Source organism: Cydia amplana, chromosome 19 (assembly GCF_948474715.1).
Source record: "Cydia amplana chromosome 19, ilCydAmpl1.1, whole genome shotgun sequence".
Taxonomy (NCBI): Eukaryota; Metazoa; Arthropoda; class Insecta; order Lepidoptera; family Tortricidae; genus Cydia; species Cydia amplana.
The window spans coordinates 8,956,253-8,982,775 of record NC_086087.1 but is presented as its reverse complement, the minus strand read 5'-3'; the positions used below and the strand labels follow the sequence as shown (position 1 = coordinate 8,982,775).

General features: G+C 37.3%; 1 protein-coding gene across 4 annotated transcripts in view; it reads right to left on the bottom strand.

The window, feature by feature from the left end:
* Nucleotides 1-26,523, bottom strand: part of LOC134656893 (flotillin-2) — a 384,591-nt gene that overhangs the window by 3,492 nt on the left and 354,576 nt on the right. For 3 of the 4 annotated variants that reach the window (XM_063512438.1, XM_063512437.1, XM_063512439.1), the window contains one exon: nucleotides 601-833. In XM_063512438.1, coding sequence (XP_063368508.1) covers nucleotides 601-833 — 233 coding nt within the window. Of the gene's footprint in view, nucleotides 1-600; nucleotides 834-1,981; nucleotides 2,134-26,523 lie in introns of those variants that run through there. The other variant, XM_063512440.1, reaches the window with a different exon arrangement.

The following is a 26,523-nucleotide window of genomic DNA, read 5'->3' as shown; positions in this document are numbered from 1 at the left end:
ATAAGTATCTCAAAAAGCAACAAACATAAATATACTTTTTGTGATTGCGCCACCAATAATGTGTTAAGAATTTAAGATTCATTTCTGATGGTCAAGGTCTGTCTGCAGTGAGGCCATTTTCATCAATTAGATTCTATTCATACTATCAACTCAATGTATCAGTTACTTTAGGTTGTCATTAATGTCTGTATTCATACGCTCATCAACAATATTTTAATTCATTACCTATAGTGACAACGGCACAAACTTTGTTGGAGCAATCAAACCCAATTGGTTTTCGGTGAAGTAAAATATCGTGGAGTAACCTAATTAATCCCAATAAGGTCTAGATTCCGTCGGAGTTGGAAGGTCATAAAACCTAGTTCCTGTTTGCCTTGGAAAACACTAGGAACATGATCATGGTCTGCAATTACTGGCCTCACGATATTAGGCCGCCTAGAAGGTGACGGTTGACGGAATCATAGCATAAACATTGTATAGCAACAATGGCACTAACTTTTCCGAAGCAAATCAAACTTTGGCCTGTATCTCATTCACAGCTGCGTTTTTCACCACCTTCCACAACTACCTAAGCGTGTACAGCTTGTACAAGATACCCACCCTGATGCCAGCGTCCCTGTTGGCCTGCGCGACGCCCACGTCCGCGTCACGCTTCACCGCCGCCGTCTGCGCCTTGCCCAAGCTCTGCAGGTACTGCACTTCATCGTACACGTCCTTGATCGTGAAGGACAGGATCTCGATGCCCATCCGGCCGACGTCGGGCGCCGCCACCTCGCGCACCAGCCCCGCGAACTGGTCTCTGTCCTTGTACACCTCTTCTACTGTAAGCGTTCCTGTGGACAAGAGAAATAACTATTGGGTGGACGTAGGACAAACCTAACCTAAACTATCTATAGGATAACCTTATGAAAATCCTGAAAAGAACAATACGTTATGACTTAAAACTTTATGGGAAACAAAGGGACCCCGTACGTTTATATTGAGCACTTCAACTCCATCTGAAAAGCCAATAGCAACAGTCCAGACTCCCAGACTTGATTGCAAAACTAGTGAAGAACGAGTGCTTCACAATACAATACCAAAATATAAATTCATCTCAATAATTGCCTATTGGCGTGGTAGACCTGGGCAGACCTAGAAAGTTATTATGTATACCTTTCAAATAAAAGTTTTATTAGAGATTTAAAAAAGATATTTCAGTTAACAATTGGTAGCGGCAGCGATAAATAAGAGTATAATTATGTTTTGCTTTTAATGGCGCAAATAAATATAACCATGAAGTGCACTTATAACTTATAAGCGTAGCATTTAATAGCTTTATTTGTGCGGTTCAACTGGCATTCGCAAATATTTGGTAATTTAACATTAAGCCAAAAATATTCAACGACATTAATTCCTCGTTGATAATAAGCACTTATAATACTTGTCCTGTTTAGGTAACTCTGAAGCGTCGGCCGCTTAGTTATAAAGTGGAAAGTTGAAGGTATTTCATGATAGGAACCTATCCAAGAACCACGCTTGACAAAAACGTCTCAATTCTAGGAATTACTACACCTATCTACTCGTAATGTTTCCTTCTCAGATGTTCGCAAAGACAATCAATTGTTTTCCTTATTAAACCCCGCAGTGGAAGCGGAATGTCTTACTTAACTCGAATTTACGATCGTGCAATAAGGAATTGAGTCTCCTAAGGTACCTACCTATATTCTTAGATTCGTATGAATATATCGTGCAGTAGGAAACCTAACACAGATTGAAATAACGATAATATAACTCTTCGCATCTGACGCGACTCCATAATTATGTCAAGCCTCGTTAGATGCATGAAATCGAGCGACTTTTGTTAAGATATGATAGACACTAAAGAGATGGTATACTTAGTTTCTAACCTCGCATTGTCCGAATAAAATGACAGGATGCTGATGATATGACTGAAGATCATGATGAAGATGTTTAAGTGATGGTAGGGTGATTAACTCACTTCTTGACATTCAAATAAGTCAGTCCGAAGGTGAGTGCGAGCGGTACTAGGGTGAGGCGTAGAATTTCCATAATGCACCGGGATCACTGCCACTGTCCTTATCATGAGTCTCACTTCAATTCCTGTCCATCACTATTGTCATTGTCTCTTTGTATTTTTATTTTATTGATATTTTCAAGGAAGACATTAGCTAAAGTTTAAATATTAAATAGAACATAATCCCTCTTTCAAGACAAGCAGAGGGGCTACCGCAAAAACCGAATTTTACAAATTGCGGGCATTTTGCTCTGTCACTCTAAATACGCCTTCATTGGAGTAAAAGAGAAAGATCCTCGCGCAATTTGCAAAATTCGGTTTTCGCGGTAGCCCCTCAGGTTCACGTTGGGTATGCGATTTTAACTTTTTTCTTTGAGAAATCGCGAATAATATTTTCAACGCTGTCGTATAGCCATACTGTCTCAAGTTAATAATGAATTTCGACGGGTTAAAATAGATTACAGAAAAATATTGGTATATTTTATGTAAACACGAACGAAACGCGAGCTTAGGAATTAAAATGCTACTCTTTCAAAGAAAATAACCTGTTTGGAACGTTAAAGCTTCTACTCTTAATTAATAAAAGTAGGTAAGGAGCTTATTTTATTCATTATCAGAAAAGGTTAAAAGAGAAATCATTCCCAGTGTTGGTAAGTTTCACAACGTCGACAGCTAGCCCCAACCTTCGCCAGCCTCTGAATTAAATATGGCTGTTTACACAAAAACGAGCCACGAAATGCCAGAAAAACCCTGAAGTCTCGTTCGAAAGAGCTAGATGACTTTTATTGCTTTATATTTTTATTTTAGAAAGGTATTATTCCAATACTTTTCAATTAGGTTTTACTACATGATCATTTTACTGTAATACCCACCCCAGCCCCAACTATTACTGTATCCAAGCAACATTACGAAATCAGAAGAACTGTTAAACGTCTTACGTTCCTTTCAATTCTTTTCCAGCGTATTATTAAGAAACCTGATAAGTAGGTATAATGACAGTGGCTGCATTAGACCTTGAATGTACTTCCGTGCATACGCAGTTACATAATAGTAATTGCTAGTATTACATATCGGTTATAGGAACCCTGCGGTTCAGATTGAAATTGACGTATGTTTATGTCCAACACGTGACAAGTATGTGTTTTTCTTTTAGATAATAATAAAGACTAAGCTGTTAAAGACTCGTTTAATACGCACACACGTGTATTCGTAACAAAATGCGTTATGCGCAAAGTAAACATTTACCTGCGACGTAGAAACATAAGTAAACATAGGTCACACTCTATTCAGTATACATGATGTGACGTACCACGCGCTGTTGCTATTATACCATGGTATAATAATATACTCCGCCTGGTACTCTCTTCCGAGATTCGCGAATGACCTAACTGTCACTTGCCTACGTCATCATGCTGTTTACAGGTTCTCAAACTTTAAAATGTGGGAGAATTTTAACCAACGGTGAAAATTATTTTAACGGCATTAATTTTAAGTTATTCATGTAGAAACATAGTAAAATAAAACAAATCTATACTGCCCTTTTCACTCCTACTCTTACAGTTCCGAATAGAACAGCCAACCATTTTCGTAACAAAACATTAATTACCAAGCTTACGACGTGAAAAGTTTGGAAAACACTGCGACTGCTGACACTGAGCGAGAAGGAAATAACAATTAACACGCGTTCGACAAGGATGACGGTCAGGGACAACATGGCGGATTGTCAAATGTGACAGCGCTATCCTGTGTTGCCAGTAGTGTAAACAGAATTACCCGAACGCATTGATATAGTATAAAGAACTGGATACCCAATCAGCCGCCAAAAATGGCCCCACAAAAGTGATGTCAAAACAGATCATGCATTACTTTTTCGTTTAGTCTTGTTTGAAACGCTCAAATGTGAAGTTGTCAACAATTACGAAATGTGCCGTTAAAATATGTAAATATAACAATGATAAAACAAGGAAAAAGGATGGAATGCCTTCTTTCGGTTAGTTCTTTGGATAGCATTACATAATTTATGTAATCTGGTGGTAATTTTATGGTTTTGAATAAATTAATTTGTTAGTACCAAAGAAGGGATGTCAAGGAACAAAATTCTATTGAGTCGATGTGAGGTCAATATTTTTTTATATTTTTATATGGAATTCATAAGAAATAATATTATGTTTAAATTGAAGATTTCCAAGAAAACCTATGCGACGTGCAAAGTGGACTGCTATTTAATTATAGCAAGAGATTGGGGTGATGCAGTTTTAAACAAGGCAAAACGGCACTTGTGTGTTTGGCCCATTTCCCTGTTTCCGACATATACACCACCAATAAGGGCTTATATCGACTAACTGTAAATGCTAAACCTGTCGGAACACAGTGACAACCACAGGATTTTTTTTTATAAAGTATAGGTAGACTTTATAAAAAAAATCCAATCAGTATCTAAATGTCCCCGTGCACCCGTGCTATGAGTAAATGTAGATCTTAAATACACAGTTATTTAATAAGTAGAATTTATTTCAAGGAAATTAGTATTTAAAGACGTATACTTACGAATTAAAAATTTAATTTGTTTGAATTTGAACCACGAATTAATTTTATTTGAGCTCCCGATTAAATTAAATTTGTTTTATTTATTACTTCAATTTTAATATTTTCCTGTACAGTAATACATATTAAAATGTACCAAAGTGACTCCATTCGTTCATTATTCTCGTTTGACGTTGTTTGACGTAAATACGTTACGTTTAGTGCCATCGGACTAAATTTTTTAACAGTGTTGGTACTTATGTTTGCAAATTTGACACTTAATGCTTACGACATTAAGCTCTTTTCTGTACGAAACATTTATCTTGACTCAAAATTTACGTAAGCGTTTTTATCATCAATGCAAATGGTGCGAAACGTCATTGGGATCCACATTTCTTGACGTTTTTGTTCTGCTTTGTGTGTCTATTTCTTTTATATTAAGTCTGTGCCCGAACGTCTGAAATTTCTTTCGTGAATCGGAAGATATTGCTAACGAATAATTAAAAATGACGTGTTATTGTAAAATTTAAGATAAAATACATATAAATGAAAATTATAAAATTATAAAGAAATATTTTAACTTATTAACCATAGATATAATGTACCCATGTAACATGTTATGTTGAAATAAAGTGGCAATGTTATTGTGACGTAGGCAAGTGACACTCTGGGAAGAGAAGACCATGTTTTATTAGACCATGTATAGTCCGTCAACCAAATCTTGTCAGTAGCAATGTAAAGCAAACTAAAGTAGGGCAACACTCAAAGAGCAGTATTGCGCTAAGAAAAGCAGCAATGTACATCGAACCAAAAGATTTTTTTTTCCGCTGAGCGCGCCCTGCGTACGTCAATTCAAATTGTCACGCGCGGTTTATTGAAAAAAATTGAAACATGGATGGACAATTTAAAAGCGATGTTAAAACAATGTTAATCAAAATGATGAACAAATTTGAAGATATCAAAAACAACTGCTTATATTCGCTTTGTTCCCTATCTATGTCTTCTAAGTTTACTAAAATAAAATCATATCAAAATGCAGATAATTAGATAGTGCATATATTTGTTATTTACAATATAATATGCCACTTGTTAATGTAAATTAGTGTACTGTTCTGGATGAATATGACATACCTGTGTAATTTTTTTGATTGGTATATATTGTACAATATACATATTAAAAATAAAACAACTGATATTTGGGTGTTTATTTAATTTAAAGGTAAATAAGATAAGGGTCACTTTTCGACTTGGTTGCGTTGTACACGTACATAAACCGCCATAGGTAAGTATTGTCTGAAAAGATACTACGTACTACGAACGCCTTATATTGGGCAAGATTTAATCCTGCAACAAACATGTATGGATTAGGTAGATATTGCGAAAGAACGGCGATATAATCAAGGCTCTTAATAGTGTTTAAAAGGTTTACCTTTGTAAATAGTCACAACTGATTGCTGAAAATATTAGACATGTGGGCCTATAGACGGTTTCCAGGACACAATTTATGGTCTTGTTGGATAGATTTAGGCATACGTTTTAATTTTATTTATGCCTTTTAACCCTAAAACAAAAAAACTGAACATAATCTTAAAAGTTCGAAAGAGTTCTTCCAATACTTGTCATAACCTCAATTTTTAGTAATGTTTACCATCAACGAGCATGATTGTACATTGTAGGCCCCTTAGCTTTGCTTATTCTTATTTAATGTATTGGTATTTAATGGTGACAGCAGAAATATCTCTTGAAACAGAAACGATTCAGAATGAAAACCAAATGAAAACAAATAAGGTGACGGCTGTCATTCACGATCCACATTCCACAGATAAAACACAGATGACACGCGTTTTGGAATTATTTGAACACAGTGTTGCTAACCCGCGATTTTTCAAATTTGCCGCCTTTTACTACTGACAAGATTTGGTTGACGGACTTTATTATACTTACGAGTAGGTGACGCTTGATATGACTTAGGAAAATGTTACGTAGAACACAAAAGAGTTGGCTAAAACAACAACCTAGGTAAGGTTATACAACCTAGGAGAATAGCTTTGTTATGAGGCAAATGTGTTCTGGTGTACTTAACGAAGAGTTAATCCAAAGAACTCAGGATCGCTAAATGGCTTATAACTTATTTGTCGCGCACGATTCAGACGTAAAAGTATGTGGTTTTAAACGGAAACACGTAATTTCTGAATTCAAACACATACAATTTATCGGAATCAATAATCAAGCTATTGTATTACATACGATGAATATCTGCTGTCACCCGCTGTAACGAATAAAAGTAAGCTTTCAATAAAGAGCATATATAATTTTTCCGATGCCCACGTAGGTAATAAGATAAAGACATCACCGAATTGCCCCGATAAATCACAAGTGGTTGATTTAGGGTCGCCATTCGTTCCCGGCCCTTCCGCGTGAATTACTTCGTTCCTTATCATTCCCAATAATTTCCATTCACTCATTGTTCCCTTGGCCTTGGCGGTTGGGTCATCATCATCTTCCTCGCGTTTATCCCAGCATTTTCCTACGGCTCATGAGAGCTTTTTACGAAATGGACTGCCATCTGACCTTCCAACCCAGAGGGGAAACTAGGCCTTATTAGAATTAGTCCTGTCCGGTTTACTCACAATGTTTTCCTTCACCGAAAAGCGACTGGTAAATATCAAATGATATTTCGTACATAAGTTTCGAAAAACTCATTGGTACGAGGCGGGGTTTGGGTATAAAACGATAATGATTTCATTGAAATTTATAAAAATGCGTTGATGTTCCAGGAGGGCCACATTTAAAGTACGTGATGTTGGAATATCTGGTGGTTTATACTGAACTTTTCGGGGCTAATTGGAATATCCTCTCTACAACCAATTCATGATATTTACTCTGTGTAATGAATGGTGCGGATGGATGATAACGACGAAATCTACGAAGACTTCTAATATTGTGTTAATAAAATTTCTTCGTTGATTTATTATTCATTTGCAACATTCATCATGTCTTTTATCTTTCAGGTTAACAGTAACAGGTATAGGTAGGCAGAAATTAAGTAGGTCATATTTTATCTACACCATTAAAAATGAATCTCAGTAAACAATTTGTACGATGAAATTCCCTCAGCAGACGAGATTTACATCGACAGATTCTAAATTAGGTTAAAAGGATTTAACTCGCAGTCACTTCCTAACTCCTCAGTTAAATATGCCATAAATTTAAACTGTACACTTTTGGCACTGACTGTCTTGAATGTAAACGTAGTAGAATATACTTTCACATAGCTAAACATAACTAAACACCGAGTACAATCTCGAACAAAAGTGCAACGTCTTCTTCATAGATACGAAGTAAATTGGATGTCAAGCATCGCTGACGCTTATACCGGTACTGCATGTGTTGTTAGTTTGTCTCTTTCACGCTAATGCTATGAGATGATAAAGGGGTTATCTCTATTTTCATAAGGAACGATATAAATATTGATAAGGGTGCGGCATGATTGCTACTGATAAAAAAATGAATTCCGCGCAGCGTTATCAAATACCAGATTTTACTATCATACCTGGTTTCACGTTAAAATTCAAATTGAATGTAGATTGAAATGGTGAAAAACACTTAGCTTTTTCTAGATTTGGGTGGTTTGAAATTAGGGCACTAAAAGCCATCTTTTAGTGCCAAATTCCTAGGTAAACCAGGTCTTCTGGACTTTCCTCTCTTATTAAAGTTGAGTTTACGTAGGTACTCGTACAGTAAAAAACAAAGGTTCACGTTATACTTGAGTAATTTCATAGACGAGAAGTTTTTGAATTAGATGAGATGAGACGTCATAATTAGGGCTTCCAAATACCGGACTTCTCACAATACCGGTATTAATACCGAAACTGTCTTCATCAATACCGGGATCCCGGGATCCCGGTATTGGATATGAATCGCTTAAAAATATATAGTTATATTAAAAAGGGGAATTAGAAAGGCTCACTGGAATACCAGATATGTCCTAAAAAGCTATTACAACAATAAACAATCAATGCCGCCATCTGCAATAATTTTATTTCACAATCCAGGTTGGCAATAATTTTATCCAATTTGTTGTCACCAGTCACATTTGTAGTCCAACTTAACCAACCAGACAACATTTTTTCAAATTTCCGTCAAAATTGGTTTGCCATTATTACAGTTATCCTTGCTCATTCGTTTTATTTTTTGATAAAATTATAAGAACTAATGATGTTAATGTTAATGTCACTATCATCATATTCATCACTCACATAACTTCAGGATTCATCCACCACCAACCACCAAATATTTATCTGACGCATTAGGCAACGATCTTGTTTCAATAATAAAATGCGGGCTAGAGACCAGTTAGAGTTAGACCAAGTAAAGTCTGCAACGATTTTGATAGCATACGCAGTACGCAGTGCAAGTGTTATTTGTACGTCATAATTTCATAGAAGTTTGACGTTTAATATAACACTTGCACTGCGCGTGCTATCAAAATTGTTGCAGACTTTTCTTGGTCTAACTCTAGATGCGTCTGACGTTTAGTAAGCTTTTTGATACAGCCGAATATAATGGATTTAAAGGGTTTATACTGCGCATTTCCCTCATTTTTTAAAATACCGGGATCCCGGTATTACCTTTAAAAATACCGGTATTGAAAAATGCGTTTAAAAAGACGGGATCCCGGGATCCAAAATACCGGGATCCCGGTATTGGAAGCCCTAGTCATAATGTTACGAAACAGTATAATATCCGCAACGATAACCTATCTAATCGCGTGAGCAGCTAGCATAGCATAGCTAGCTAAGGGATGCAGTATACAAGTCTGTATTGCTAGGCGATAAGCGGCCCGAGACATATCTTAAGGATATATCTATGCTAATAAAAAAGGTCTAAACGAAAAAAAAACTTAGGTATCTAATCTAATACCTTTAAACGAGCAATTCTTGCTTATTTATTTATATATATATATATATATATATATACATAGTATATAGGGGTTTTCGGGGGCGAAAAATCGATCTAGCTAGGTCTTATCTCTGGGAAAACGCTAATTTTTGAGTTTTTGTATGTTTTCGGTCTCCCAGATATTAGGGATTAGGTATAATATGTAGATAGTTTGATGTGTAGCGGTTAATTGTAAGGCGTGGCGTGCTACTAGTAGAACAACCCGATTTAACATAGAAAAAAGTAATTAAAATTCTAAAAAAAGTTTTTTTTATTTAATTAACTATTGCGATATGAAAACAAGACTGGTTTCTTTATTCGGATTCGTTACACTACATTCAATCACGTCACGGTTTTAAACGAGAAGGGTTTGTTGAAGGGGTTGTACTTTAATAAAACAAATGAGGATAGTAAAGACAGACGTTTTCTGCTTTTCTTAACCGACAGAAATAGGAGGCCGCGGAATCTGATACCTTCTTCATTAAATTTAATGAACATGGTTTACCAATTTCAATTCAATTTTCAGTCTGCAAACAGTTGTCTTGTCTGCCCACCACTACCGCTGCATGCAATTTGCACTTGTGCCACTTGTGGACACAGTGTGAACGGAATAATCAAATTACCCTTGCTAGAGTCTGGGCCTGAACTCAGTGACAAACAAATAGTTTAACATTCAAGCCGATTATAAAGAGTGTAACGCTTAGCAATCTTGGCTTCTCATAAATAGGTAGGTGTAGGGTTTGCACGACGGATCCGAAATGAATATCCGCGGATCCCAGATCCGGATACACATGACTAAATAATTTCAGACATATTGTATGGAATATGTTTATATAACCTCCTCTAATGTCTGACAAATTTCAAGTCTTCAAATTCTAGTGTAGGTAGGTACTTGGTGTCAGTAAATAAAGGTTGAAGAGTTGAAATATATCTATTAATCTAGAATTAACAGGCGTAATTGCGGTGTAATGAAAATGTTTCTCTAAACAAAGTGTACCGAGTACATAGACTAGGAATCCTCTAGACGGAGTTTAGAGCAATTATTTCATGAAACCGATGCTGCCAGAAATACTGGGGTGCGGGGGACGAGGTGAGCGAATCCCGTGTCGTGATTGGTCCGTTTAAAGACACGGACCAATCACGGCACGGGATTCTGACACTTGACTCGAAGATGGAGTAAAACTACCGTATATTTTTGGCAGAGGAGGCAGCGTTACTATGCTCAGTCTAGCTAGAGGATGTCTTGTCTGTGACCAAGTATTAGCGATGTCAGAACAATTTAAACAGCAAGCAAGCAGTTTTCAGCAATCCATCAAGTCGGCCGGCTAACTCAAGTTGAAACTTGGCGGACTTTCGGTTAAGATACAAATACTTAATCCAAGTTACTTAAGCATCGATCGTTTGTCGTCACAATAGGTTTTTAAGAACTTTGAAAGGTCGCTAATGTACCAAACTGGAACTTTGGTGTTTTCGACCCATGAATATTTAGGTATCGATATAACTATCTGGTATGGGGTAGATTCGGTTTCAGATATTAGTCAACGCGACTTAGTTACCAATACCTACATAAAAATCCTTTAAAAATACCAGTTGATAAACACAATTTCATATCAAAATTGAATTATATTTGTTAGTGTATAATTAATAAATGTACCTATGTCACAGCAAAACGCAGATCTCTCCCGTTGACATTTAGCAAAGTTACACACTCCGTTCCTACATATTTTAACACGTTCTAGTTACCGTGCTAATTATACCACGATAATTATCAAGCTCCAAACACGGAAGGTATTGTGGGAAGTTACGAGTACGAGTAACAATATTAATGTATTCATATATAAGCTCAAAATGATATTAAATAAACCTTGAATTACCGGCACAAATGGCATGTCATATCAACTTGATTAGATAGAAACGTTGGACGAAATCGCAATGAATCGCGGGTTACTCGTATTTTTCATTTGCCCCGTAAGGTAAAGGTCTCAGTTCTAGTCATGCTAATGACCAACAGATGACACCTTGTTGTCGCCTATATTGTTAATGATGTAACTTTAAAGATGACATGTAAATAGGTACTGGGACAGGGGCCATTATTCGGACGCCTATATCTTAGTGAAAACCCAAATTATAACGAGTTTTTAATATTTATTTTAGAATCTACATACAAAGTACACTGCGACTGGAAATGTAACGAAACAAGCCACCTAATTCCTGCGTACATATTTATTAGGTATCTACGATAAACTTGGCTGCGCGACCCGTAAGCCCCGGTACTCAATTGTGACAAGAAATAATGATACGAGTAAGGGTAAATCGGATAAAGTGCTAATATACTATTACAGTGTATTAATTGCGTACCCAGGACATTATACAAGAGTCGCTTGGCTTGCGCTTCGGTCGTAATAAATCACAAACTTTCTGCCCTTGACACTACATTAACCCTTCCTGGACTGAACGAGTACACACGCCTACATCTTATCAAATAGCCATTCCATTACACACAGAAAAAAGAGCATTACTGCCAAGCATCTGCCTGCAAATTGCGATCTTTTTTACGAAGCTTTGTTTTTACATAACTCATTCGTCATTGTACTAAACAGGACATAATTACAACCGACTTCAGTAGCTTAGGGTACCACCGTATCGAAGTAAGATTTTGCGTATCTTAAAGACGGTTAATGGAAAGCAAGAAGGTTTATATTAGCTTAACCACATGCGCTTAGTTCACTTAGGTGCTTGAAACAAGTGTTAGCGACGTCGTTTTTACATCGTCTTTGGCCGAGTTTTACGATGCCGATGTCATTTAGTGTCAGTTGAAAAATGATCATCCATCAAGGATCGTCGATTAGGATTAGGGCGTTTCTTTACCTATTGATTAAAAAAAAGATTCCGAATTGAAAACCTCCTTTAATTTTTTTAGAGACGAAATAACAAAGACGTAAATAGATTGAAGAACTTTCCCCTTTTTTACATAATGTGTATCGTCAGAATTGGGTTTTATCCCGCATGATGAATATTTTTATTTATATTGGCGTTTAGGACGTAATTGAATTCGCGAGAGACCGCATAAAAGCACTTCTTATCAAAACAAGAAACCTATTTATCAACACTTAGTAATAGGTATTTCAATCGTTATAATACCTACGCTTCATAGCCCACAAATTGCTTAAGACCAAACAGCAATCAACCTATTAATGCAATTTGTTAATATTCGTAGACTTTGAATATTTAGTATTTACAAATATTGGTCAGTTGTACATGATTTTTATTAATTTCCGAAAAATCCAAAGTTTTTTGTTTTACAAAACACGCATTCACTCATGAAATCAGCGTAAGCATAAAACACCGAAATGGCTACATCTACCATTATCTCCACCGAAATCAGGACCGCAGTGGCATGGCAGGGATTACTGTTATTGGCACTTTCGATCCCTTCACACGTAGCCGATATAGGTACCATGGGTTAGCCTCTGTACTATGCAGTGTGTAGTAAGAGGAAAAATATATACAATGTGTGACTAAATAAAAGCCTTGAGGAAAAAACTCATTAAGTATGTCAGATCAACACTAGCCTTTTTATCTACAACAACTATATTTTTATCTGAGCCTGAAAGTACACGCACTTGATTGGATACGTTGCATGACCAAGATTAAGTTTGACACTTTCGATCCCCTCATTATGTATTAGCCGATAGAATATGTTCGGATGTACTGGGTGTAGGGCTAGCCTCCACGCGTAGATAGATATACACCCAACTGTAAAAGTCCATGGACTGTTTATGAATTAAATCTATTCATAAAATGGCCATGCACTTTTGCAGCTCGCTGTATGATACCTACAAATGCAAAACAACATTATTTCTCAGATAAACACTAGCCAAGAAAACTATACTTTTATATAAATCGGAAAATCCAAGCATGAGCTAGTTTACGTAGCAATTACGTGTGACACATTCGATCCCCACACATAGCCGATATGTTCGTATAGATAGGGGTAGCCTCCGCGCGTACCCGCCGCTCGCGACGGCCGCGGCGGGACTGGCTCCGACCCTCCTCACGGCTCAGCTGCCCTGGTACTTACTGCACTAAACTCCTGTCCATGGGGACATGGAAAAACATCTGTATTTTATTGAATACTAATTATTCAATAAAATAGGGGATCGAACTCGAATCGCTAAATAAACATTCGACCATACAGAAAATAAAACATACTTAAAACAAAGTTTCACTTAATTTTGCACTTTCAACTAGAATTTATCAGAGAAACTATAGTGATGAGGCAGTTGAACACTTCCGACATATCAAAGATTCAAAGAATTTATTTGCATATAAAACATTTGCATAAAACAGTTATATAAAAATAAGACGTCATACGCAGGTCATTCTTCATACAACTTCTTTTGACCCTTTTCATAATCGCTGTGCTTATGAATTTCAACTTCCATCTCGAATTTCCATTTCCGTTCCGTTTCTAGGAAAAACAATGCCTACCTATATTGTGAGATTGTGATACTTTGAGGAAAATTACAGCTCCGTTGAACTGAAAATATAACTGAGACACGTTATTTTACGTTCCGGAAACCCGATAAAGCTCACTCGATCGGTTCCGGCAATATGCGAAACAATTCTGCAGACAGCTGTTCGAAAGAAAAGAGCTGCCTTTTAGGTAAACTTCGGAGCAATGAAAACAGGTCACTCTGTAAAGAGTATTGAGTGATTTGAGTAATCAAATTGTGTGTAAAGTTATCCGTTTTCATGGCTCTTGAGTTTACATCTCTCACATAAAATGATTTAGTTGACTGGAAGCAATTATCGTTAGTACGGCGTCGCGTCGTTAAAAGTTAACGTCACGTGAAGTCTTTCTATTGGCCGAGGAAGCGCGGTGTTACACTTTGTTTTGACGTTTGAAGATGCTCTTTATGGACCCTTTACAATTATAGGTCATTCGCAATTCTTTGATGTAAGATCGTAAATTCTCCGGTCACTTTTGCCATAGCTCTTTTAAAGGAGCCTAAAATTTTCCATTTAGAGGCTAGAATTATTAACAATACATTAATATTCTCATGTAGACATCTGCCTAAATTTTTTAACTCTTAGCGCCACTTGCACCATCCCATTAACCCGGGATTAACCGGTTAAACCTGGAGTTACCATGGTTACCAAATTGGACACTGGGTTAACGGTTTAACGGGTTAACCGCAGACAATATGAAATAAACAAAAACGTGCATAAAAAGTGAATACGCTGAAAACTGCGCAAGGAATGTAATCCATCAAGTTGTCAGGGAATCTAAAATGTATGCTATCTGTAGCGTCAAGTAGGGCCTGATATGACTGGGTAACGCTTTAGTATCAGCCACTGATAAATGATCATTCGTGAACTTTATTGCAAGCACATAAGGTCCATCAATGGTCTTTGTACCACAATTACAGATGTGCACGTTGCGAAAAGTTTCCAAAATGGAGATTGGAGTAGGTATGGTCGCTGGTTAAAATTTTACCCTGTATTTGTTAGGCTCAGACTGACTGCGATAAGGCCAGATTCTGAGAGCAAATATACAATTCGTATATTATAGACTAATTTAATAAATTGTGAGTCTCTTGTCGGATCAAGTTGTTTCTTAGTGACTTGTGTTAATTGCAATTCTTATTGGTGCAAGAAGAAATTGAATTGACTTTCAATTGAATATGCGAAATTGGATATTAAATGTTGGCTTGTAGGGACCCTTTGCGCAAATGCGTATTGAGGTAGCGTAACACATACTGTATAACTGAATCATCAACACATGTTTAAAGCTCTCAATATGTTACAGTAGACTTGGCAGAGATCTCAGTTAATCGACGTAGAGATTCAATTTAGGGCTACATTATTGCTATGATAGCTTTCACATTGTAGTGAGTGCTGTAAATTATACAATATAATTTAGCTTTGGCGAAGTGTCCAAAGATATAATCCCAATTTCTTAGCTAGCTGAGACGTTAAGTATTTACAGCTGTGGAAGGAAAAGGAGGTCATATTATTTCCAGCTTTCCTACTCATAGGCTTGACATTCCACCACCGCCATTTAGTCAAATAGCGTATTTCACATTCAACAAATGCTGAAAGCGACAAGCCTATCGCAGAAGCCATTCAATCTAAATAGGATTAATGGTGTCACTAATGTAGAGAACGTCACGTTAAATACGTAACACTAAATGGCTTGAATCCCGGTAAATTCGTTATATTAATTCAATTTAGTAATTACTTTGCAGTGAATATATGAGATGGAGGAACTAATTATGAGCAATGCCGCAGAGGCGGATCTGACAGCCGCTGGAACATGTTCCAGCGTTGAAAAATTGTTCACTTCTGACACGACTTGATGAGTATGGAAAGGAGGAGTTGAGGTTTATAGAAAACCTGCTGACATACGCAGAACAATTATTATATTCTACTCAAGGGTTTGGGGATATACCTATTATAAATAAATCATCGCACAGGTAACAACAAAATCATATAATTTTTTGAGCGAGAATTATAGTTAATAGTATAAAATTGTAAGATACGGTAGGGTAGCGTGATGGTTTCAGGATATTTCAGGTAAATATTAGGTACCAGTGCCACAGAGCGGCCATGATTTAAATGCTATGGGTTAATGGTATTTTTCACAAATGAGCCAAATCCAAATCTTCGTATAAGACCACTTGTTCAAACGAATGTTATACAACAATAATTACATTTATATGACGCGTGCAAGCGAAACCAATATTATTTCATACTAACTTTTATAAAGTTTAAAGGTACAAAAAAAGATCGCAGATTAATAATCTGCCTATGTTAACTGTGGTTTAACATATCGCTCGTTATGTTCAGAGCTATCAACGGACGTCGGCCTGCGGTGGCCATTGTCTAATACTTAATGAAAACGTTGCAGCCATCATTCTGATATTCCGCTTCGCAGTGACATGCAACTATATGTCCCGGAATACGTAACAGTGATTGTATCTAATAGAGCCAATGTCAACGAAGGAGTTAATGAATAGTTAACCACCAATTGACGGTACGAACAGAACGACAGGGAAGTAAGATTTGCCTTCCTAATTATCTTTTCCATATTAGCCATACAGCGACAGTCTGTTATGTATATATGACACCGTAAGATTGTGAACCCGTTAGTTTATAATCTAACGTAGGTTAGGTTAGGTTAGATTATAATCTCCCTACCGTCAGTTTATAATGTAACTAGCGAGATTATAATATGACGAGTGTTTACAATTTTACGGTGACATATATAAACGAACAGTTCTGACAACTACTAATCCTCCAACGATGTGGTAGCAGCAAGAATTCCAATATTTTACTCCCCTACTACTATACTTTTTATCAGACTACAGACCATAAAACACCGGATTATGTTTTTGGCGCGTATAATTATCTATCTGTCTGCGTGCTATTATTATACCCCTTGAATTTTGTAAACTACCGGGTGGTAATGATTAATGATCGAGGTGTCTATATCTATAAGGAATAGTCCGTAGAATCTACTCTATTATCGAACACACTGTAGAACAATCTTTTCTACTGAGGTTTTTCAATGGAATAAAATTTAATACAGTACAAGGGTGAATTATTTTAAATATAGGACTATTTATACAGGTTTTCATGGATCTCATCATACAATTTAATTTATAAGGCGGTCTATTGGTACTGGTTAGGTAATAGATGAGTTTCTAATACTTCTTAGTAAGTTTGGTGTAATAGTTCTTAATTAGAAAGTTATAGACAACAAATTATACCTATACCTAACGTTACAGCTAAACCCGAACCCGGACTAAAATGATTGACGACTTTACCAGAGATTGTGGAAATTGAGGAACGACTCCGGAAAATGGTAGAAGTTACTTTTAAGGCTTACAAGGATCACATATATATAAAAGTTTTAAAACGTCTAAATACAATACATGTCATGTTTTCAGACAAACTGTACTATATTATCGATTACTGATAAGGTTTAATGGTAATTGAATTTTTATGGCTACCGCTTTATCGAGAATCGACTACAATAACGATTTCGTTTGAAATCGGTACAAATAGTCGTTTAAAAATTGAGCTTTACTTTTATCAAACTTTCTTTAAGAGCCAACAGGAGTGGTCATTTCTCCATACAAACGTACTCGACTGTTTCCTCCGTGGGTTTTGAAGCTAGAGCAATGTTTTTTTCAACACAGATTATTATTGCCAATATCTGTGTCGGACCGTTTTGCCTTTTTTGATATTTTTGTTTTTTAAGGCGCTAGAGCCCTTCAAAAATGGCCAAAATGGCCTAATTGACTATGCCGCAATGAGAGGCGTCGTATACAAAACTGATATCAATTAGCCAAAAAAGCAAAACGGTCCGACACAGATAATTTCATAATCATTTAGATTTCCAAATTTGTTTACGATTGGTTAAGTTTTGGAGGAGGAAACAGTCGAGTACGAAACCTCGATTTTTGAGATTTTTACGCAGGATTTTTCGCCTTGTCCTTATCGCACTAGTTTTAGGAGCCACTTCCGTTTGTCTGGCGGCCGTTTTACCTAAAATATTTAAATCTCAGCTCCTGTTTCGTCTTAAAACTGTAATCAGCCACAAATAACTCTAGCGAAGTGTAATCATTATTAAATCCGACTTTTATTTTATATGTAGGTTATGCGACTTTGGTAAAGTCAGAAAGGCATACATACGATGTAATGCGAATTTTTAATACCTAACCTGCACTCTTAGAGTAAAAAATCCTCAAAATGCGACTAAGATATTTATTAAAACTAGCGGGGTAGTGCTCGTCTCGTAATCATATTATATTATATCGGATCGGATATCTCAACTTGCATAAAAGTTATCCTCGACAAATTGACGTAGTTTCAGTACAATCACTGCGTCCGTCGAGTGATAGGAACAGCGATTAACTATCTCTAACTAGGCGGAAAACACTCGTCTGTGTGTTATTACCTCCGTTTTTCTCCCAGCATTAACGGCAAAGTTGTAAGTTGTTGTTAGATGTTGAGTTTAGAAACAGAGTGATAATCAAGTCCACCGATATAGACACCGTGCTGAATAGGCCTCCTCTAAGAATGTTCCCAAGGACCGGTGGCGCGCTGCCCTTATCCAACTGCTTTCCACCGTGTTTTGACCGACAAATTCACCTGTTTAAGGCCTTTTTTGATGACTGACTTAATCGCCATTCAAAAAAATGTCCCCAGCGGGATGTGTTTTGTATCAAAAAATTTTGAAGTGAAAACTTCTTTTTTAAATAAAAAAAATGGACACACGATCGGATTTGTTGATCGGTTGGTTCTGTGCAGACTAAATCAATTTGAATACAGCAAGTAATTGTTCATGAGCACTGATACATTATCAAACCGTAACATAACCGACATGACGTATTTCCAATTAAAAAAAGTGCTTTGAAACTCTCTTTTTCATTCTCGTTCAGAAAACTGCCAGCTCACATGGAAAATAAGGGCTATATATAATGCTCCGCCCGCAGAGAGTTGATTTCCGAACCTGCTTGAAGCTTAGATAACGAGGGAGCGAAAAAGTATCAATTTAGGGAAAATCCGAGTGATTTATGATGTTTCAGTTTAACACAGCACAAGGCCTTTTTTTACAAGACAAATAATAGTAAAAATGCCCCCGGGCATGGATAAGTATAATTTTCATCGCTAAAAGGTGCTAATTGAGAAATGTAGGCGCGGAAGGTTTTCCCCTAGATAGGTATATTGACTCTGCAGCTTTTTTTATTGACGGGAATGGATGGCTAAACTATAGATTCTTTATACAAATATAATTATTATTTTGCTATTAATCCACGAAAAGATAACGCGCTAGTCAATCAATGCTAACCAACGGGTATAACGATACTGATTAGCAAAGTAATATTTTTTGTATCAATTATATAATATGGATTTCTGCAAAGTAACGCCTGATTCTATTCATTACAATAAAATTGACGTGAGTGAGCATTAAACTTCAGTGAAACAATTTTCTTCCTAATTTGGTTACTTAATGTGAAAAACTTCAAGAAACGTAGTCTTTAAAAAGTCACCACGAACTTGTAATTAGCTCGTACATTTAGTTCGTGACATGCTGGTAGCAGGCACTTTTATTCCTGCTTAACGATCACATTTAACACAAACTAGTGCAAAACTTTCGCTCGACTTTAAACTACCATTGGCAATAGTTCCTTGGTTAAAAATTACAAGTTAAAATCACGTCATTGAAAGTATTGAAACTCATGAAAAAATCGTCATAAACGGGTGAACGGGTGAATTAAAGTTACGCCTATAAATACATATGTAAGGCATTTTAAGGCAGTTGGTTTTCATACTTTTTATGCACACGAATGGCTACTCGAGTCTCGAGTGGAATTGACGACAAAAATTTCAACATATGGCTATATATGTATTTATAGGTTGAAACATTTCAGTGCAAGAATACGCGTTTTCATTTCAGTGCAAGAATACGCGTTTTCATTTCAGTGCATGAATACGCGTTTTCATATCTTAACGCATTATAATTTGCCACACCAAACGCACGTAATGAACACAACGACTGAAACGAAAACCTTTCTAGTACACTTTTGTGTTTTGGCGTATGAGTATAGACAATATATATAGACATTCATAAAAGCGGTCTCTAAATATGTTCGCCCATTCCAGTATGCAAAGATTCCTTTGAAACATTATTGTAATAAGTATGCGCGCATTTTGTTCGAGATAACAATCGAATGGTATGCTCTTCTGTACTAAAGAGAAAAGAGATAGGGATCAAGGAACAAATACAATAACACAAAAGTAATGCGATCTTAATGTGTACAATATGAAATTCAATATACTCCAAGGCGAGGCATTGGCAGTCAGCCTAGATATAGCGAAGGCATTCGATCGGGTCTGGCATCGGGGTCTCCTGTCGAAGTTACCATGTTATGGATTGCCGGAGGGATTGTGCAAGTGGATCGCTAGCTTTTTGTCCGGCAGACGCATACGAGCTGTAGTAGACGGAAGCTGCTCCGATAGCATGGGCATTAACGCTGGCGTCCCGCAAGGTTCTGTGCTATCCCCAACGCTGTTCTTGCTGCACATCAATGACATGTTGTCTATCGACGACATTCATTGCTATGCGGACGACAGTACTGGGGATGCCTTTTACACAGGCCGTGCCAACATCCCTCGTTCTGTGGTGCTTGAGAGTCGTGAAAAGCTTGTGTCGGACATTGAGAACACTCTATCCAGAGTTTCGGTGTGGGGTCGGGACAATTTAGTCCGATTCAACCCCACCAAGACACAAGTTTGCGCCTTCACCGCTAAGAAAACCCCATTTACTGTGGTCCCACAGTTCCAAGGCACAGCCCTTACCATGTCAGGGAGTATTGGGATCCTTGGTGTCGACATCTCCAGTGACGTCCAATTCCGTAGCCACCTGGAAGGTAAGGCTAAGCTGGCATCGAAAAAACTCGGTGTGCTCAATAAAGCGAGGCGATACTTTACTCCGGGGCAAAGACTGCTGCTTTATAAATCGCAAGTCAGACCCCATATGGAGTACTGCTGTCACCTTTGGGCAGGAGCACCTGGATGCCAGCTTGGACCCTTCGACTCAATCCAAAGGCGCGCTGTACGAATCGTCGATGATCCCAAACTCACAAGCGGTATTGAACCTTTAAGTCTGAGGAGAGACTTTGCCTCCTTATGTGTGTTCTACCGCTTGTACAATGGGCTGTGCTCTGAAGAATTGTTTGACATGATGCCAACGGCAGCTTTCTATCACCGCACCGCTCGCCATCGGCAGGGTGTTCATCCACACACCCTAGAACCTAAATGGTCGCGTACTGTGCGGTTTAAGAGGAATTTCCTCCCGCGGACGCTCCGGCTGTGGAATGAGCTCCCTTCCGAGGTTTTCCCGAGGGTCTACGATATGGGGTTCTTCAAAAAAGGAGTGTACAGGTTTTTAAAAAAAGGTCGGCAACGCGCATGTAACACCTCTGGAGTTGCAGGCGTCCATAGGCTACGGTGACTGCTTACCATCAGGCGGCCCGTATGCTTGTTTGCCACCTATGTGGTATAAAAAAAAAAAAATTGATGTCTAAAAATACCTCAGAGAGAAGTGAATTACATCAGGACAGGACAAATAAAATAAACCAACGACTTTGCATGTAGATTTTTTACCAAAACTTCTGGTGAGTTCTCTGCTTATGAAACATACAATACGAACCGCCATCGTTTAATTATAAATTCATTGCCTATCGAACATTGCTCAAGTATAAACATATCGATGTTCATACTCTAGTTGGAATATAAAGCATAGAGCATAAAAATAGCTTTAAATGCACACAAAGGTTTGGAAGGATAACCAACTGTGCTATATTTAATATTAGACTGAAATTGAAACTAACAGGTAATGTAGGTTAGGCCGTTTTATATCTAAGTGCCACATGGGACAGGTAGCCATGTAACGTGTCGTGTCAACCCTGGTGCAATGTTTTCATGCTGCTCCGCTTCGCTTTGCCATGCAAATCCGTGTGAGCGCGCCCGGTGCGATTTAACGGAATTTTTCGCCATTTAGCAGGTGCTATGTCATATTTACAACATGAAACTTGCTGCAAGTTGTGCAACTTGTGCAAGAGACAAATTATTAAAAACGAAAAGTAAGAAATGGTCGTTAAAACAGTTATGCGACTAAATTAATCATTAAGGTGAATACAAAAGTATTATTTATATTTACATATAACCTCTTGGCATAATATACATGCACTCAATACATCCCCTTTAACGAAAAATTCAGCAAAGCTCTATAAGAATAGCCAAGAATACCCAAGAGGGTAAGCTATAAACTGACAATGTGCAATTTTAAGTAAATTGTAACAAATTCATAACGTAAATCAGATTCATGACACTGCTGTAGACAGCTCTAATATAAACGGCTGTCATACACAATACTTTATGTTTGGTCGTAACCCGACGTGCGTGCTTAACGGCGACAAAAGTATCAGCCCTGTGTTCCATGGCAACATTCCAGAACAAAATTGCTCGTATTTAATTTTATAGCAGGCTCTGCGTACCTAGGAGTTGACGTGTGCCTAATTAAAGCATAAGCGTAGAATACTAACTGTACTTATATGACTATGATTAATATATTTCATTATATTATGAAAATGTAGAATGATTTTACAGTTTCAGGTTAAGTCAAGTAAAATTATGGCCAGTCGATATGCATAGCTAGTTTATTTCCCAAGTGCAAGTGAGAGAACAAAGTAGTTCACGTACTACATTAGGTTCTCGTGAAAAATCTGCGGTAATGCATCAGGACTCAGGACTGAATTTCATGGCTTACCGCCAGACAAACCAGTTTAAATGTTGCCTCGATATCCGTAAAAACTATTTTTATTTTTATTTTATTTTTTTATTTTATTTAACAATATATTTACACGGCATTACAGACAAGCCAATACACCGAGAAATTAAAACATTACAAAATACCCAGTAGGTATACAAACACATGAAACATTTAACGAGATAATAAATTAAACACAAGTACTAGACAGCCTGTCATCCATCAACTCGCAGAACCACCAATGATTGACCATAGACCATATTATACTGGATGCATTAAGATGAGAGCTTGGTAACCAATGCAAGGAACCGTTGTGGCTCAGTGGTTGGAAGTTGAACACGATTGCGAGAGTTACGGAGTGGTGCAAATGGATTGAGCGACCGCCTCGTGTGAGTGCACTCCACTGAGCCACGCATCCCTCGCGTGAAGTAGATCAGACAGGAGCCTACTAACATTACGAGTTTATGTACTCCCAGCTGAAAAAGTGCATGGCTACATTATGAAAGCATTTCATTTATGTGTCCATGCAATTGTTAAGCTCGCTGTACCTAAGACCCGATTTGACCAAAAGTGCTCGTGCTCAGGATAAGCTACACATGCAATGGCTTGACACTTAAAGAAGTTGGTTCAGGTTGGTATGGTAGCATTTACAAAAGAAAAGCAAAGAATAAGAATGTATATATGGACCAAGCTCGTTCTCTCTCTGCCGCTCTAAAAAGACACAAAACACGAAAACATTCGCTCTATACGTTTTTCCTACATAAATAGTTAATGTTCATGTGAATTAGTTTAGGAGATTGCATCGTCAATAAATTTACGAGAGGGAGACATTTACCCTAATACCATTGCATCGGCGCGACCAAGAAAGCATGAAATAAATATATATTTACACTAAAGCAAGCTCAGAGGTCGTTAAAAAGCTACCAGCGGCTATTATCGACATTATACCCGCAACTTTATTACGGACCAAGTCAATCTTCAAACTAGCCAAAGGAATAAAATGGTAAGAGGAAAAATGCTATTACTTGGTTTTGCTGCTGCGCTGCTGTTTTTTTAACTATATAATTATTAGTCTCATAGCATTAGATTGTTAATTGGTACATTATACTTGATCCTATGAAATAAACTAAACCTAAAATTATTTCTAGATGTGAAGAATGCTTTAATGTCAATAGGTAGGGGAGCGGGGGGCTTGTTGTATCAGTTTTAGGAAAAAGGCCTGTATTGTCTAAAATATGTATAATTTTATGATACTGCAGAGTATGAGGGTTTGTAAAGTATTTATCTAAGCACTAATTCCGATTACAAAATAATTTTAAATGTTTACGCATCTTTTACACCAGACACTTTTTGAAAAACTGGGAGTTGTTACAACTTACCCCGTAATTGGGGCTTGTTGTAACAGTTGTAGGAAAAAGGCCTGTATTGTCTAAAATATGTATAATTTTATGATTCTGAGTATGAGGGTTTGTAAAGTATTTATCTAAGCACTAATTCCGATTACAAAATAATTTTAAATGTTTTACACCAGACACTTTTTGAGAAACTGGCAGTTGTTATACAACTTAGGTACCCCGTATTTTTCAATTTTTCAATTTTCAATACCTGGTCGAAACAGAGCTCGTATGCACATCCACTCGCTTCGATGTCTGGCGGGCTTCGATTCGAACACGGGCTTCCGACACGTCGGAAGGGATAGACCCAAACGATATCTTGACATTCAAATCATTCTACCACTTTTCGCGGGAGATACGTGCACACAGTCGCACTTCTCACACACTTACATACAAAATCCAATCTGTAATGACGACACAAAACAGAAAATGACACCCTACACAGACAAATCTTCCACACCTCGATCTGTTTTTGTGTACGGACGAATGACAAGTGTCACAACACGCACACTAACACATTTTCGTCAAAGAATTTTATTGTTTTCTGAGAGATGAGAAGTCGGATTTGACGCTCGACCGATCCGCAATTTGTACTGGGCGAGCAAAATCGATAAATCCAGCAATTACATGAGACTAAAATATAATAATTGTGTTTAAATGTAATTAAAGTATGACATGTACTTAAAAAAAATATTACATGTGAAATATAACACCTTCTTTTTGTAAATTTGATGTCCCCGACCTCTTTTTACAACAAAAAACCGAGCAATTAGACATTTTTCTTTCTGCTGCTGTGTTCACTCGCGCGTCTGGACTCGGTCTAGTTCAAAACAGGGATGTTGCGGATGCAGATTTTTTGACATCCGCGGATGCGGATGCGGATGCGGATATTTAAAGGCTCACATCCGCGGATGCGGATGCGGATGCGGATGTCAAGATTAGGTACTTAGAAAATGTCAAATATTACATTTTTAGTATTTTTTTATTAAAAAAAACGTAACGTTTAGTATTTGAGCAAGAATATAGGTGCGTCATATTTAATAAACAGTAACTTGGCCGACTTTTCTGGATCTAGACGATTTCGTTATAGGTAATGACGAAATTACATAGCACTTACGCCGCCGCTAAAACGTTCCTGGGCCGACTTGTTCGACATCCGCATCCGCATAAGCTCCGCATCGATTTCATGCGGATGCGGATGCGGATGCGGATGTTGAAAATAATGCGGAAGTTCCGCGGTTGCGGATGCGGATGCGGATGTTCGCAACATCCCTGGTTCAAAATCCGAGCGCAACTAGTGATCTTGTACCTAGGCAGAGGGGAAATAGTGCGAATGCCGCATCCCTTCCATGTTGATCGAAGCTGGCGGGGCAATGGCGGTGTTTACGTTATTCCTCGAGTTAAAAGAAAATCATTCAGCAAAAAAATAATTAAAATGTTTTTAATTCCCCGTCTAAATTGAGCGTTACTACTTACCCCTGTTACATTAAGCCCCCGGCTCCCATGTAGAATTTCCAGGCAATGTTAAATGCGCAGCTAATAACACAAGTCCATAAGCCATAAGCAAACACTTCTCACAAAAACGGCTTAAGACAGGTTTTGCTAGGTCTGTTTTTACGTTATTATATATCTATAAATGTTAGGAAATTATAAAACCATTCGTTTGCATCCTTATTCCTTAAAAGCTTCATGGCTTATCTATTTCATAAATGGCAAATATAATCAATAACACACTCACACATTTCGTCTCTAAAATAGTAATAGAACTAGCACGTATTAGGAAGCAAGATATTGTTCCTGTCAATCCTGTCGTTACACGTTCGTTACCTTTTTAAAATATAATATAGTGAAAATATTAAATAGTGCGAAACCAACCTTGGTGCTATCTTTTATTTCTATCGAAATTGCCTGAAAAGAGACATCAGTTTCAAATTCAGATTAATTCATACAGTCTGAAATCCAAACGTGAATTTCGATGCTTTACGAGTTATATTATTACCCAAAACCTCAATAAATGCGAGTGCCCAAACCTTGAACTTGACACAAGCTCAGCGCGACCTTAATAGCTCCGGTAAACAGTTACAAAGCCAAGAACGCAACCAAGTGACTCACCTTTATACTATTAGTTTAATTATCAATGGCAATGCGGCTAATTAATCTCATTAGATTCTTCCTACCGTATTCAATTGATGTCAAAATCGACAGCGATATTTATCTTTATCAAAGATTGCGATTGTATGATTAAGCTTTTATGGGCTAGATGTTTAGTTCCAATTGCTAACTGAAAGTTAATTATGCGAATT